General features: G+C 29.4%; 2 protein-coding genes across 6 annotated transcripts; one reads left to right on the top strand and one right to left on the bottom strand.

The window, feature by feature from the left end:
* The first annotated feature begins 585 nt into the window (after nucleotides 1-585).
* On the top strand, nucleotides 586-11424 carry LOC112692835 (activated Cdc42 kinase-like). Of its 5 annotated transcripts, none has more exons than XM_025567639.1 (23): nucleotides 589-1062; nucleotides 1175-1406; nucleotides 1732-1850; nucleotides 2027-2164; nucleotides 2225-2431; nucleotides 2495-2644; nucleotides 2704-2852; nucleotides 2919-3059; nucleotides 3124-3283; nucleotides 3347-3463; nucleotides 3535-3635; nucleotides 3708-3838; nucleotides 3904-4046; nucleotides 4161-4304; nucleotides 4376-4483; nucleotides 4684-4896; nucleotides 5134-5385; nucleotides 8663-8823; nucleotides 9769-9824; nucleotides 9905-10096; nucleotides 10168-10225; nucleotides 10670-10952; nucleotides 11048-11424. In XM_025567639.1, exons 2-23 carry the CDS (start codon nucleotides 1268-1270, stop codon nucleotides 11276-11278), a joined length of 3393 nt encoding a protein of 1130 aa, XP_025423424.1. In that variant the 5' UTR covers nucleotides 589-1062; nucleotides 1175-1267; the 3' UTR covers nucleotides 11279-11424. The 5 variants fall into 5 exon arrangements, with proteins under 5 accessions (XP_025423427.1, XP_025423424.1, XP_025423423.1 ...); XM_025567638.1 differs by having other exon boundaries at nucleotides 4373-4483; XM_025567641.1 differs by lacking the exon at nucleotides 1175-1406 and having other exon boundaries at nucleotides 590-1062; nucleotides 4373-4483.
* Nucleotides 11425-11750: 326 nt separating this feature from the next.
* LOC112692851 (protein-S-isoprenylcysteine O-methyltransferase) lies at nucleotides 11751-15570 on the bottom strand. Its single transcript, XM_025567665.1, has 5 exons — nucleotides 15052-15570; nucleotides 14892-14983; nucleotides 14008-14177; nucleotides 12081-12298; nucleotides 11751-12012 (listed from the first exon to the last, which is right to left on the bottom strand). Exons 1-5 carry the CDS (start codon nucleotides 15349-15351, stop codon nucleotides 11824-11826), a joined length of 969 nt encoding a protein of 322 aa, XP_025423450.1. The 5' UTR covers nucleotides 15352-15570; the 3' UTR covers nucleotides 11751-11823.
* Between the last annotated feature and the right edge of the window lie 1085 nt (nucleotides 15571-16655).

Here is a 16655-nt window from a genome sequence, read left to right as displayed (position 1 = left end):
AAATATTATTAAAAATTTAAAAAACAGGAGGAATTATGTTACAGTATACGATCATTTCTACTAATTAAATTTAAAAATGTTATGAAAAATTTACAAAAAATTATTAATGTGAATCTATATAAATCAAAATAATTATTACTGGGCCTGTCCTACATTTTGATCCTGGACAAACCTTTGCTTCGGATTAGATATTTGTGAGATTTAAAAACGATAAAAGCGTTGTAATGTTACGTTTTTTTTTTTTTTATATAAATATAAGCATATTTTCTTTCTTACGAATCACTAATTTTTAGATATAAAAAAAAAAAAAACGAAAAACGTTTATGATAAATAAATTCTGATCAATGTATGTCGACGGACATAGATTGTTCGTATGACATTTAATAGCGTACACGGGTCGATTATATTTATTTTTAAAACCGTAATTATTCATGTAATGTTACGTGACCACTGCAGATTACATCAAATTTGACGTGATGCGTACACGTGTTATCAGTAAACGATATATAGATTTTGTGGATAAACTGCGACGTTGGCAATACTTCTGATAAGCTTTGTTTTTTTTTTTTTTTTTTTATAATATTTTTACCACTAGTAATTTTATAATAGATATTTCAATTGCATTAGTGTAGCTACACATTTCGTCGTAGCCAGTAGTTCCTAGTTGTCCGGTAGTTTATAGCGGTATTTTTTGATTTTTTGAGGCCCCGTAGTTCACTGTCCAGTCGTAACGCAGATTTGGACCGGGTAGGGAACGTCGTCCGCAGTTCGAGATAAAACAATAAAACATAACAAATCAAATAGACCAGTTGCAACGAACGATGCGTCGGCGTGTTTTCTCGATTTAATTTAAAACTGTTCGCGACGGGGAATAAAATCTATAGTTATCTATATATTTTTAAAAATAAAATCGCTACTTGAATTGGGTTCGCGGCCGATGCACGTCTCACGTCTCGCGTGAAGCCGGTCAACGTCCGCCAGCTGCCTGTCGCGAACGAACGCGGGACGACCGACATCCTGTAGCCGTCGGCCACCGTAAAGCGGTCGTCGTCGTCAACAACAGTAAGTGTTGTTCCGAAGACCAGTGATTGACTTGGCAAAATTAAGGAAGGGAGACTCTGTTTACTTTAAAGAAAATAGTGTCCTCAAAGCTTATTAAACGTAATAATTGTAGGGAGACGCTAAAATTTCTAAAAATCAGTTTGGATACTCCGTCCTCCTGCGTCCCTCCTCAAGTCAAGCACTGCTGAAGGCGGCACCCCGAAGTATGCACGCTATTGGCCGTCGTTATTCTAGGCACGTGCTTGTGTTCACCCTCGCTCCGACCATCCTCACCCAGCCTGTGGCCGAAACTTCACTTTCCCTTGTCCCCTTTGGAATGTGTGGCCGCACGCACTCCGCCCCAGGTATGGTTAGGGTAGGATTCAGTGGTCAGTGCTGACATAGAAAACAATTAAATATAGAACGGAAATATATTATTGAAAATTAGCGATTACTGACTATACCGTTCAATGGGTCTCATTTAAAAAATTAACTTGAGGTGTACTGAAAAGGACGATCCTTTCCTTCCCGGACAAGCACTATGTAAAGTCCCTATGAATTCTTTAAGATTTCACATTGATGTTTATCCTTCAATTCAACCTAATCATTAGTGTGTATTAAAGAATTATTTATTAATTTCACCAATTAATCTCACCAATTGTTCATTTTGTGTTTCAATTCATATTGCAGGTTTTGTGGCGAATGTTGTATTGGTAAAAAATATAATGTCCAAAGTCATTGATCTGTATGAGTTTTTGTTAGAAGCAGAGCTCCAACAGTACTATTCTGAACTCAAGAATGATTTGAAGGTTAGTCTAGTCATATTATTTAACAGTGATACTGTAGAATTCATCATATCCTAAAGGCAAAATTTATTTTTAATATAATTTATATATTACAAATTAATAATTTACAAATTACAAATTATTATTAATTATTATTAATTATTTACAAATTTATATAATTTATATATTACATTGCTAAGGTGATGACTGTGCCCCATGTAAAATTTGTAACTGAGGATGACCTGTACCAAATAGGTATGACTAAGCCAGAAATTCGACGATTAAAAAAATATTTCCAAAAGTATTATCCTCAAAATTACTTCTCCAAGTTCAAAAAAGTAAGTTTAACAGTTTCTTGTATATACCACAATTTCTTATAAAAATGCTTTATTTGTTAGTTAATTTCATCAAAAGATAATAAAGATCATTGGAGTGAGAGCTCTGGTTCACAAGACACATTGAAGCCAATTTATGAAAAAAGACCACCCGCTCGTGTTCCTAACAAACATATAATTCCTGCTGATTCTATAACTATTAATAAGGAGCTAGGTGTTGGAGAATTTGGTGTAGTTCAACAAGGTGTTTGGACCAATGAAGGAGACAGAGTTAGTTAATGCAAATGTCATTAAATTTGTTCCATAAACGCTAATTTGATGACTTTATTTTAGATTCAAGTAGCCATAAAATGTTTGAGTCAAGAACGCATGCAAAATAATCCTGTAGAGTTTCTGAAAGAAGCTGCCATTATGCATAGTATCGATAATGAACATATTGTGCGATTGTACGGAGTAGTGTTGGATACGGTTGCATTGATGCTTGTAAGGAAAAATTATTTTTGATTCTTATTAGTATTAAAATTGTGTTATTTACACATAAGGTCACTGAGTTAGCCCCGCTGAGATCTCTTTTAGAGTGTTTAAAAGAACCTTCACTTCGTGCAAGTTTTCCAGTGATGTCATTATGTGATTTCGCCATACAAATATGCAATGGAATGCATTATTTAGAAACTCAAAGATTTATACATAGGTATTTTTGGTTAACAATTTAATAATAACATTAATTTACTTAAATGCTTTTTATTTCATTTTTTAGAGACTTGGCTGCTAGAAACATATTAGTATTTACAAAAAACAAGGTAAAAATTTCAGATTTTGGATTATCACGAGCACTTGGTGTTGGTAAAGACTACTATCAAACTAACTTCAATGTAAACCTTAAATTACCCATTGCTTGGTAATGTAGTTTTTCTTAAAGTTTTTATATTTGTATTAACTCATTAGTATGATTTTTGATTTAGGTGTGCACCTGAGTGTATAAGTTATCTACGTTTTACTTCAGCTTCTGATGTTTGGGCATATGGTGTTACTTTGTGGGAAATGTTCAGTTATGGGTTCCAGCCATGGGCTGCACTTACAGGACAACAAATACTTGAAGCTATAGATGAACCTAATTTTCAAGTAAATCAGTTTATTAATCTTTAAATTAAGTTAATTTTAATGCTATAAGTGTCTGTTATATAGAGATTAGAACAGCCTGATTGTTGTCCAATAGAATATTTTGATGTCATGACTAAATGTTGGCAACATGATCCTTCTAAACGTCCTCGATTTGCTGACTTAGTGTTAATGTTATTGGATGTATGTATAATTTATAATTCAATGTTATTCAAATCCAACATTAATTAGATTAAATGCATATATTTATTTAGTGTAAACCTGAACAAGTGTTAGCTGTGATAAATGTTGAAGAAAAAAAAAGGGACATGCTCCAGTACACGATTGGAGATGTTATAACAGTACTCGATAAAACGTAAATATACTATATTAAATTTTAAATTTAAAAGAATAATAAGTTAGAGTTTTTTTGTTTGGTCTTATTTAGTCCTGGTATTCCTACCTTATGGAAAGGTGTATTATCCAATGGAAAAACTGGTTTGTTTAATCCTTCTAACACCGTTGCTTATTTGGGTCTGAATTTACCATCCAACAGAAATTCCGAATTTAGTCGAAATGGTTAATATCAAGTGCCAAGTAAATGTAGTTAGTCATAAATATTCACATTTTTTGTTATATTACAGATTCAAAGTATTCTTCCCGACGTAGTCGTCTAAGGATAGACATGATATCTTGTCCTCAAGGTGATGTTAAACATATGGGACATGTAGGTCTAGATGGTGCATACTTTGGTGATATTGAATTCATGAGTTCAAATGCACCTAAGGTAATAAATAATAAAGGCTTTAAGTTAATACTGACCAATTTTATTGTATTTAGTTTTCTATTTTTCTTTTAAGATTATATATTTTAAGTTTATTATGTATTATTTAATATCTAGTATAATCATTTACCACATCAAGTAGTAGCTCCATATAAACCACATGAAGACTGTGCTAGTGTAAGTGATTCACCAACTTCTATAAAAGCTTGTTCAGATCGGGCTCCATTACTTAATGGTGATAAATCTGAAAGCAAAAAAAATTGGTATTACATTAATTTATTATTGTTAATATTTATATTTTTATTTGGTATATTTATTGTTATCCTTTAGTAGATTTGACAACTTGGTTGGATAAAAGTAAATTGTCAAAAATTTTAAATGACCACGAGTACCATGAAATAAGTGACGAAGATATTGTCGCAGAAAGTCCTAGATTTGAAGTAAGTTTTGAATTTATCGAATATTTTAAATTTTATTTCTAGTAATTAAGTAATCTTTTTTTTATTTATGAATTCAATTGAAGTTTTAATGAAATCAGTACTATAAATACTAAATACTTGAATGATTTAGTTTAAAAGTTCAAAATTAGTATCAGCCAATACCTTTTAACTATTGCTTAATATGTTATTTTATATTTTAGAAAACGTTTGATTTTGGACCAAGTCTTGTTGAAGAAATGGAAACTATGTTTAGAACTATAAGTACAAATGGAGTTAGTAACTATGCTGTGTCTCCACCTAGGTCTCCACTGGATCCTTTGGACACAAACCACAGGAATGAACTACGAGAAATTGCAGCTAATATTGCTGCAGCAGCAGCTGTAAATTCAAAAACAAAAAAGAAACAAGCTACGGTAAATTAAAATATTTTTTTTTTTATTATTGATAGATTTGTCCTTTAATGCTATACAAAATTAAACAGTTATTTTTATTTAAATATAGCATTCAGGAAAAGACCTCATAGAATATTTATTTATTTATTTTTATTTTTATTTTATTTTCCTGAGTATATTTATATATAACAATTAATAATTATGTAGTTATCATCTTATATTAAGTATTGAGTTTATAAATTGCGTTAATAATTATAGGTTAAACCGATATCTGCATCTGATGAGAAAAGTCTTGATTCTGCTATTGCAATGGCCAATGAGTTAGCCAATCGCTCTATGGGTTCTGATATAGAGCAACCACACCATCATCAAGTACCTGAATCTCCATCGTCTCCAAATAAACGCAAGTTTACATTTAAGTTTCCTCCACCCATTGGTTCTCTTTCAAAAGCACAAAAGCATGATGTGAAGACATTCACTGATGAAGCAGCTTCTATTCCAGACATACAAGTAAACAATTGAAATGTTATGCTCTTAACTATGGTTACAATACTAATTTAAAATCTATACACCCTCTCTATTCCTTCTGATGCATTTATTTAATACTTGCTTGTAGTCTTGTAGTAGCTTACATTCATTTTCATCATTTATCAGTGCAGAATCCTTATTAGACAGTGCACCATTCCGTCTGCCCTTATGGGATAAGGCATCTACAGAATTCTATTTTGCTCGCTCCAGAGAATTACTGACCAAAGCTTCACCTAGTATAGGTTCACTTGATTACATATCTTGTAACTCTTTGAGGACTATTGAACATTCCAATGTAGATTCAACAGAAACTTTAGTAGGTGAACAGTACTCATGTCCTAGTTCACCTAAACTTGGGTCCAAGTTGTCTGATGTATTCCGAGCAAACACACTTCCCAACAGTAAAAAATGTGACAAATTAAGACGGAGTTGGTCTGATTCTGAGAATAGTGTGTTTCATGTTTCCACTGATGTCCTAAATAAAGTTCCTACTAATGTCCGTTTGATTGATGATGAGCCTGCTGAATTGTAATTAGTAGTAGTTATAGTTGTAGCATTAATTAATTAATATTAGTATACAGTTGTAGTGGTATTGTTGTAGTTAAGTAAACAGTGTTAGACCTAAGCGTGGGAAGTAGGTGCCATGCAAAAAATAACATGAAACTATAAGCTCCCGATTTTTGATTAAATTCTAAACATTTTTTTTAAATTTAATTTGTTTTTAATTTATTTTAATTTATTAAAACACGTTAAAAACAATCATTTGACTCAAATTAGTTTTTCAGTACCAAATGTTACCGTAATTCGTATTTATATATTAATCAAAATATCAATTTCATATATTAGTTATAATATTCACATTAATATTTCTTAAAAGTTAATATTATAATTTTAGTTTGCATTGTTCACGTCTGGATGAATCTCTATATAATCGTATATATTTTGTGTACATAATATTTTATATGCAGTTCTATTTTATTCTGAATTGTATTCATTAGAATCCTGACATCGGTTGTAAATCATTAATACTATTTTGGTTATAGTTATTTATCTGCATTTCTGCATTAGTATTCACCACTGCGCCTTTATTCTGTGAAATAACTTAGAACGAAAGACACACGTGGGCTTGTGGTTTGAACAGACAACTTTTTTATAATATTTATCTTCGAATTCTTGGATGCATCTACACATTGTACAGACGGCGTAATCTTTTTATACTTAACGGGTATATTTATAGTTGAATATTCAAAATATTTCCCATTCAAATGTTTTTTAGGGTTCTAACATATTGATATGATATTTACCTCAGTCTATTAGCTTAAAAACGTTTATATTTTTAATAGGACTAAAACTGTGGACTGAAATATTTGCAAATTTAATAATTACATATAGGAAACTTGATTAACTTATTTTAAAATCGAAAAATTAGAATACTGCGGTTTAGGAAAATATTTTTATTTAATAAATAACATATTTTAGATTGTGTATGTTTCTCTTTGAAATTATAATTGGTATGAAAAAAAAATATGATGCAATACTTCAATTTGTTAATAGGTCAACTGATTTTAATACCGATTTAGAAGTTGAAACCTTTTGCGTGCGTTATTTTTTGAATACGCATTTTTTTATTTACCTTGTACCTACATAAAAAACGATTAGTTTTAAGTTTTATATCGCTTTTGTACTTTAAAGTAGTATTTTTTTATAATAATACTCCATTTTACAGTTACATAATAGTTTTTTATACTAAAGTATAACTAATTTTTACTTAAAGACTCAAGTCAGATTTATAACAAGAGAGAAATAAGAATTTTAGAATTGATACAGTCAGTAGCGCCTAACACGTATAGCAAGTGAGGTAAATACTCTAGAAATTGTTTAGGTGGTAGGTGGGTGAGTGACTTAATAAGTGATAGGTAAATTATTGTAATTATTGTATGATAACGTATTCTATAATATTATGTAATTACTAGATAATAAATACTAAATATAATACTTACTGTTTTATGATATTTTGGAGAGTGGGTGGTTACCCATAAGTAGGGTTTATCCCAGTTATATAAAAAAGGTTTGGTGCCATTGGATACAATTTATTTATGTATTCATATGTATTTTTAAGTTATAAAATTAGAAAATACACGTCAAGCGAGTCTTTGATTCTTAAATATCCCTTTTTATAGAGATATATAATTTATTATTTATGGAGCTGTGAAAATAATAGGTTTTAAAATGAATTAAGGTGCGTTGTTAAATTTGATTAAAATTAATAAAAATAGTCACACCGTATACTTATTATATTAGATTGTTATGAATTATTAAAAATAATGTAAAATAATCTACGTAAAATACATTTTTTTGATTTTTGAAAGTTAAAAAGTGTAAAACTGTAATCCATTAGTTTTTATCATCCTGTTAAATAAAACTAACATTAAATCTAATTATTATTATAATTTAGCCAATATTATTTTTAGTATATTATAATAATTATAATATACGAAAATATGATAATTATTATCGTATTCACTTTCATCATAATTTTATATTTGTATTTTTGTGCGCACATATAAAATCGATGAATCTCATTTGAGTTGAAATGTATTTTAATGCTTAAAAGTTAATAAAGTAATTATATTTAAAAGCTTGCATGTAACCGTATACAAAGAGCTTTTATGGGTAACACAAATTCTAAATAAGCTATATGATTTAGATCAGTGGCGTATACATAACTTTTGTATGGGGGGGAGGGATCAGTTGCAAACAAATTATTATGGAAGGAAAATTCTTAAACCTAAGTACCAACACATTTAAATAATAAATAATAAAATATATATAAATATTGAATGTGTCAAAATAATAATTTACAATAAATCCTTGCAATATTTTTTTGTTTCCTTATAACTTTCTTACATTAAGAACTATTTTATACTATTTTAAATGACCTATGGGAGGGATCTGATCCCCACATCCCCCCTTGTATACGCCTCTGCTTTAGATACATTTTTTTTTAAATTTCTATTATAATGCTCAAAATTATTACTTTTTATATATTTATATTGGAATAATCAATCCTAGTCGGTGAAGTGAGAATGTTTATGGAATTTTTTAGTTTTTTTTTTTTTATGAAGTAGATTATATTATTTTAACACCGTTTTAGTTATTTAGTTTTATTTTGTGTTTTATTTTTTTGTTTTTATTTTTGTTGCTTCCCTTTGTTTTCCCGTTGCTTTCCTATCGATATCCTTGTCTCGCCCTTACATAGGGAAGTCTAACCGAAGAAGCCAAACAAGCATACAACGGTCTTATCGAAAAACCCATGACTGTCGTGATGGACGGTGGCGTTACCAACTCGTTAAGATTGATGAAAAAGACCACAACCCCAGTGTCAAAACCAAAATTCAGACTAAAAAAAATCGACAACGGGTAAATATAACCACCGTTTATTACTTGAGCGTAACTTGGGTAATTTTTATAGAGCTTTATTTTATGTTGATTTACCGTACACTTGAAGATTATATATACTTAATCTGCATTATGATTAATTGTGATGGCAAATGTCACTGAACAAATACATTTTGATTAATACATTCTTTCATTTTATAGATAATAGTTCAAAAAATTATACATAATATTTTTCTAATTAATTTACGAAATATCACGGGGAGCATTGCGCCGTTAAATAATTATAGAGGGCAATTGCCCTCTCTCGCCCCCCCCCCCCCAGTTTACTCTTACGGTTTACTATATCCTTAACGCTTCTTTAGTAGTATCGAGATTTTATTAATTTCAACAAATATAATATGTAAATATTAATGGACCGAGTTAATTAATCGGTTTACGGCAAGTATTGTTTCCGCTAATATCTGCATGGTATCAGAACAAATGCGTTTGGACCAGTTTACATATTACATAATTTTGGTATTGATGGTGGATTATAACTCTCATAATATGCCGAAAAAATTTTTCGGCATATTATCTGGGGTATTATTGTTTAAATATTATAAAGTCTAATCAATAGTAATTTGTAAACATATTAAATTTTAATTTGAATTGTTAATCTATAATAATCATACCATTTTTTCTCATAAATATTATATCTCAATTTGACAAGGGTGAATTTAAAAATCTTTTAGTCCAACTAAAAATCAGGAAAAAGTGGATACTGACCCAATCTTATCCATGAATGTTGGGTATAGTTTATAAAAGTAAATTACAATTTAAATATTTTTTTAACTTAACCGCGTTTTTCCTTGTCATTCAATAATCAGCGAGTGAATTGATACGACGCGTCTGTTAAACAGATTTCTTCAACTTGCACTAATACGTTTTTTTTTATAATTAATTTATTTGGAATTTTGTGATATATAGATCTGTAAGCGGTGTCGGCAGTGGTGTGTCAACGGAAGATGGTGAAAACGATTCAAGTGAGTTTTGTAGTCGAGAGGCATATCGCGTTTTCTTTCTTAATTATGCACGTTCATTTAAAAACCTAAACCCTGTACAGGTTGTAACATCATACCTTTGCCGCCAAAAGACCCAAGGGCTGTGCAACAATTGACGGCGTCCAAACCGAGACACCAGAGGAAGTACCCATTGGTAATGTCAAACGCTGGGGGTACATCGTGTCAACAAGTGATGACGTCGGTTGGCGACAATGAACATCAGTTGTTTGTCGATCAAATAATTGACTGCTGCAGTAAGTATTTTCTTGGATGATGTTGAGTCGCACGATTTAATATCACAATTTATTTTTATTTTTTTATTTAGTTTCTGATCCAGAACCCAAAGACAATGCGAAGGAAAAAAATAATTTCCAGCATACGATGTGAGTGTTCAATACGAATTTAAGCACATACTTAAGCATATGCTTAAGTAAACTAAACCTCTAGCATATGCTATTTTAAAACAAGTTTTCTTCATATATAGTTACGTTGCATCCTTTTTGGTTTTCTTATTAATTTTTATAACTTACTAATGTATACAAATTTCTTTTTTTTCTTTGAAAATGTTTTCATACGTAATTTTCGGTTAAAATAGTTATCGATTAACATAATAGGAAAATTTGGATGTTGATAATAAAATATGAAATTAAAGTAAAATTACCCCTTGAAAGTATGGAATCCATATTTTTGTTATTTTATTTATTCTGAAGTATTTCGATTGGAAAAATACATTTTATTTTTATTACGACATCTCCCCCACTCTTCCAAACGTTTAATGAAAAATTAATAATAATTAACTAAAATCAAATTTTAAAATCGGTTTTTAGCTCCAACGAAGTAAGTTTCGACGAGCGCATTGCTTTGGAACTGGATGCACTGGACCAACTGGGCGCGGTTGAGTCTCCCATTGCCGAACACCAAATTATTACCTTTCAACGACCTCAACCAAACGTCAGTGAAGATGGAGATGAAAAAAACGATGAGCATCAAAAACTGTTCGAAAAAAACAATGAAATAAGAAGAGTAGATAATGTTCTTAACCAACTGGAACATCATAAGGATCTTGATTGTGACGAAGTTCGGATAATGATCAAAGTTCTCGGGCCCAAAGTAAATGTTTATTGTTTGAACTTAGATTGTTATTAATAGTAAAATAAAATAATTATGACTATTTTATTATAATAATTATTTTTTTCTCATAACAGGTATCTGGTGAACATTGTTTGGAAAAGTTAAGAGTTACTGGTTGGGATGTACATCATGCAATCAAATTGGCCAAACTAGAATTGGCTTTAGAGACTGAGGGCTACCCTAATGTTGAGCACAATATATGCCTTAATGCTTTAGAAAACACTAACTGGGACATAGTTAAGGCAGCTAGTGGCATTATCAACAACATGATGGCCACAATAAATAATAAGAGTATTCTAGTTTAAGTCTATCAGTATAGATATAACATGTGCCAAAATACTTATCCTCACGCAATACTAAACTTCGAGGTAAACTTTTAATTTCAGAAATATATTTCATAGAAATTACATTATTGTTATTATTATTAATGGGGGATAAAAAATACTTGCCAATTTTGTATATTATAAGACTTTTTCTTTTGGACCAACTTTTTTATTATATTTTTTATTATTAATATTATTATTAATTTGTATAAGTTCCTGTTTCTACTTTACAATTATTTTATAAATTTGTATGAAAATCAGATTAAAAAAAAATAGTATAAAATATTTATTATATAATAAAGTACATGTTAAAACAAAATAAATATTATTATTTACATAAGTTATGTGTAAAAATGTTATTTTATAATGCACCAATCTTGCTTGTTTTACACGAAGTAATTTAAACTAATAATGGATTTTTGTATAATTTTATATTTTTATACTTTTAACATAAATATATATTATATACATTTGTATGCACTTGATTAATTTATGTATACAATAATTCCATGTAACAATGTTTATTATTAACTATCACGTGTTACAGTAAATCCTTTGATAAATGGTAAGCCGATACCAACTTTTTCCTGATATGAAATATAATCTTCTCCAAAGAAATTTAACAAAGTCATTTCCTCGTAGTATATTCTATCGTTGAAGAATTTCCAGCTGGCTAAAGCGTATGCCAACACACATACTGGATTAATCATAATAACCTAAATATATACGCCGAAACTGAGTTTAAGTATATTCTTATTAAACTAAAAGGTTTAGAATTTTTTACCTGTGTGCCTATGCTCCAGAAAAACCAGCCTACATAACTTGGATGCCTGAACCATGAGTACACACCATGCGTGACTAGTATATGAGTCTGCGTTTTTTCTTGCTGAACCAGGTGAGTGAAATTATCCCTTGCTGTCCATATAGCATTTTTCCTCAACATCTCTCCAAAAACACACAATGCAAGACCAATGTAACTGATCCTATGAATGGTTTTCAACTCTGAAAAAAGTTCAGACTATAATTCTATAATAGGTTTATTCTAATAATATTATTTATAAAAGTATAAGGTTAAAACTAACTAAATAACTTAGTTAAAATTATAAAATTTATATTATTTATATTTATATATAGCAGTCGTTATATTAGGACGCAAATCTGATAAGCTACACCCTGTTAAAGCATGTTACTTGAAGTATCTGATATTTTTTCTGTGCTTAAAAATTGACATAAACTACATATGTCTAACTTCAACTCTTTCCGCATTAATCCAGATCGCACCGTAATGCAACGCAATCAACTTCATGGTGTTCTATTCAATCAATAATATCGGAAACCAACAAAACACAAATAAAGTTCTTCCTTTAAAGTTTGATTATAGGTCAATTATAGGTAATCTAATATTAAAGCTAACTTCATTACATTTGAATCACTCAACACAAATTTGCTATATCAGACGGAGACAACACATGTGGGTGTAACGTCCTCTTAACAATATTGATTATGCATAATTTTTCGGACTTTTCTGTTAAAATTGCACTTAAATCCATTTATTGTTCACTGATATGTTCTATCTGTGAATATGGTTTGAATATATGGTCATCATACCAAATAAGCTATAAATTGAAATTGGAGAAAATACAGCAAACATTTTTACGCTTCTTATCATACAAATGCTTTATTCCTAGGGATCCTCACTCTTCATACTCCCTCTATTGGCTATTCTTAACCTTGAAATATTGGAACGTCATTGATTACGATTAGACTTATACTTAGCGTATACATTTTTTTCGGGAAAAATAGATTGACCTGATTTCTTGTGTCTTTTCTCCTTCCATGTATAACTTTCACGTATAACTCAAACTAGAAATACATTTTATTTGAACATAGAAATAACAAATTACATCAAAAAACTATCCCAGTAATTGAATAATGCATTTTACCAATGAATTAAGTATTAATTTTTTTCTCTCACAAAACTTTCACTTATTTAAAACTTATTGTTAACAATAAACTATCTTTAATATGTTTTATTTATTTATATTTAACATGTATATTTAAATATGAATAATTGTTTTTGTACTCTTTGTACTTGGGCCTGGCCCCTTTAAAATTATTTAAAATAAAATAAAATATAAATAAAAATATTATAATATTATTCATAATTCTGAATTTTCTAATGGTTGGTTTAAAAAACTAAAACTTAGCATTAAATCAAAGAATATCTTTTAAAATTTGAACTATTTAAATTAAAAATATTTATAGAATTAATACATAACCACCATATTTACAAATACATGATTTTATTATATGGACAAAGAATTCTAAAATAATAGTTTCTAAGGATTGTGTAGTCATTATGTTTTAAAATAAAATGTTATCACTTCTATAATAGTTTTATTTTAAAAGTAAATTATTATTGTTTTATATCAATAAATTTGTACCATAGATCTTAAGAATATTCATCAATCTATTATAATAATATATTAATGTTAATAATATATTATTTAATTTCTATTGAATTATCAAAATAATGTTAACTAATACAGTGAAATATCAAAAAAACATTTTTTACATGTAATAGTTTACTACTTATTACTACTTTTAGTACTAATTACTATTACTATGAATGTCAATTTTCTGTTATATCTATGGCTTTTAAATTTTATTATTTTGTGATTTTAGAATTATTTTTTAGAACATATAATTACCAGGTAAAAAATAATGCCACAATAGATACTCCAGCCAGCTGGCTGATGCTGCTACGCCATATGCAACACTATGATTTAACATGAACGATGAAGGTGTCAGTGTTTTTGGATTACAAACTGCAATGCTAAGGAACTCGGTATAATGAAATATGGCCATTACACAGATGTACCTGTGAACAAAATAATAAAAATAATAATAATAAACACAACCTTAAAATTTAAACTTGAATTACTAATACATTAATATTTAATTTTAAATACTTATATTTCTATACATTTTCAAAATGTGTGCACGCATTTAGACCTAATTTAAATTTAAATTTACTTAAATTAAAATTTTACTTAAAACTGCAGGACAAAAATCTTATTCTCTATAAATTGATACATAATTGACAGAAATCTTATCTGAATAAATTTATAAATAATTTTTACCTACAATAAATAGCTATCAAACGATAATAACTAAAGAAGTTAGGCTAATGGAGAATAGTATATGTGTGTAGATCAAACATTCCAACTTTTTGTCATTATTTTCGTACCACTTGTCTAAGACTAAATGGTGTTAAAACCAATGATTTAACAACCAATTTTTTAACAAACAATAATTGATGTACCAAAATTTCAGAAGATAATTTGTATTATATTTGCAAATAGAAATAGACTACCAATGAATAATCAAAATAAAATGTTCTACATGCACATTATTTTTTTAAAAACTATCTTTTGTAACATAAACAATAGTTGTTACTCACTCAGAGTCAACACTGTGTTGTTTGTTATTACTCTTGTGTAAGTCTTAAATATCAAAAATCTAACATGTTATGTAAAACACGTTAAAATAATCATTTACAAAAGCCTCAAGTTATTGAACTAGCTTGCATTACCATCCAAAAGGCTTCCACGATTCTGGTGCTTGGAAAGAGATCAGCAAACCTGCAGCCATGACTAAACCCAGAAACAAGGCCTGTGCGCATATCTGAAACAATAAAATGACATGTAAGGGATGACAATTTGAACCGATGATCAGCGTTGGCGGATATTTACCTTGTACACGATACCTCGGTTGATAATACGAACCAGCACATTGGTGATGGCTGCGTACACGACAAACAGATGCAATGGGTTAACTTCACGGCTGTTCAAGTATTCGGATGCCGGCCACAAATTACTACGTATCAAAAGTAACGCAAACAACAAAGACAGGCCTAGTAGGAAACCATAAACGCTAACGATGCCGTTTTTCGAAATCATTTTCGCAACAGAAGTTCGTCGCGTCAACCGAGATTCGCTCACATGATTTGCTCTTTGAATATGGCCGTTGGAACGCACCACTACAGGTGACATTTACAGAAGCTGTTACATCTAAATCTAGTAGAACTTCGTGACATATTAATCGACGAACAGAACAATCGTTGCCCGCTGTAACTGCAGTCGAGTCGTGTTATCATAAGTCGCCGTTATCAACCGAATCAACAAACAGTTACAATAGTAACGAATATTGATACCTAATTTCGACCATATCACGATTTAAGATATATCTTATTTAAGTATGTTTTAAACCGTGGACCATATAAGCTTATAGACGCGGCATAACGATAGTGTTCTGACGCCAACATCTATTGGCGCGTGACGTCACGTTTGGACAACGCCATCGCGTCAATCGGCAGTATGAATAAAATATAGATACGGAATACGGATTATCATCGACTGTCGTTACTTGTTTGCAGTGGCGGTTTTGGAAAAGCCACAAGGGGAGGGGGGCGAAAATATTTTGCATATACTTAAAATTTGCGTGCATATCCCATTTATTTAATTAGTTAAATAATAATTTAATTTGTTTAAAGTTGCTAGATTTTGAAATCCCTAAAATTAAACAATTATATTCAATGGCTCTATTTTTATTTTGATATGAAAACAAAATAAGTATATCATTTTGTAATTTAAATATTTATTGGCTAATACAAAATTACATTATTATTGTTGTATACAACCACAGATTATATCGTCGCCTCAGTCCAAGACTGCAATAACTCAAAAAAACTATTGTTAAAATATCGACGTTTCAGTTCAAGACAACAATAACTCAAAAATTATCAGAATTGAGTATCTACGTGATATTATTTGCAAAATTATGATGATTTCGATTCTATAACCCAATAACTTTTAGTTGCATAATTCACCTCTAGAGGTCGTTTATTTCATTCTAGAACCAGTAGTTTCATAATTTGAGTTATTGCAGTTTTGAACGGAGGCGTCGATATGAAAAAAGATGGTGCATTTCGGGTGATTTCTCAAAATGTAAGTAAATCGCGGACCCTTATGGATCGTAATCAATGTAACCACATTCAAGAAATACTTAATTGTACCGAATATTTTACCATAACAATGAACCATATTATTTACTTAGAAAATATATTAAGGAACAATTAATTTATTAATCTAATGACTATATTTATTACATATTTTTTTTTATACAAGAATAAATGAATATAAATTAAATATAGTAAACAGAATAAATTAAAAATTATAAAATTACAAAATTATGAAACATAAGAGACATTATAAAATAATTAAATACTTAAAATTGCTTAATATATTTATATTAAAAGATATTAAATAAGTAATTTATCATATTTATATATGAAATG

This window comes from Sipha flava, unplaced genomic scaffold (assembly GCF_003268045.1).
Source record: "Sipha flava isolate LNK unplaced genomic scaffold, YSA_version1 77_pilon_pilon, whole genome shotgun sequence".
NCBI lineage: Eukaryota > Metazoa > Arthropoda > Insecta > Hemiptera > Aphididae > Sipha > Sipha flava.
Note: the sequence above shows the minus strand (reverse complement) of the source record. Positions and strands in the feature narration are given on the sequence as shown.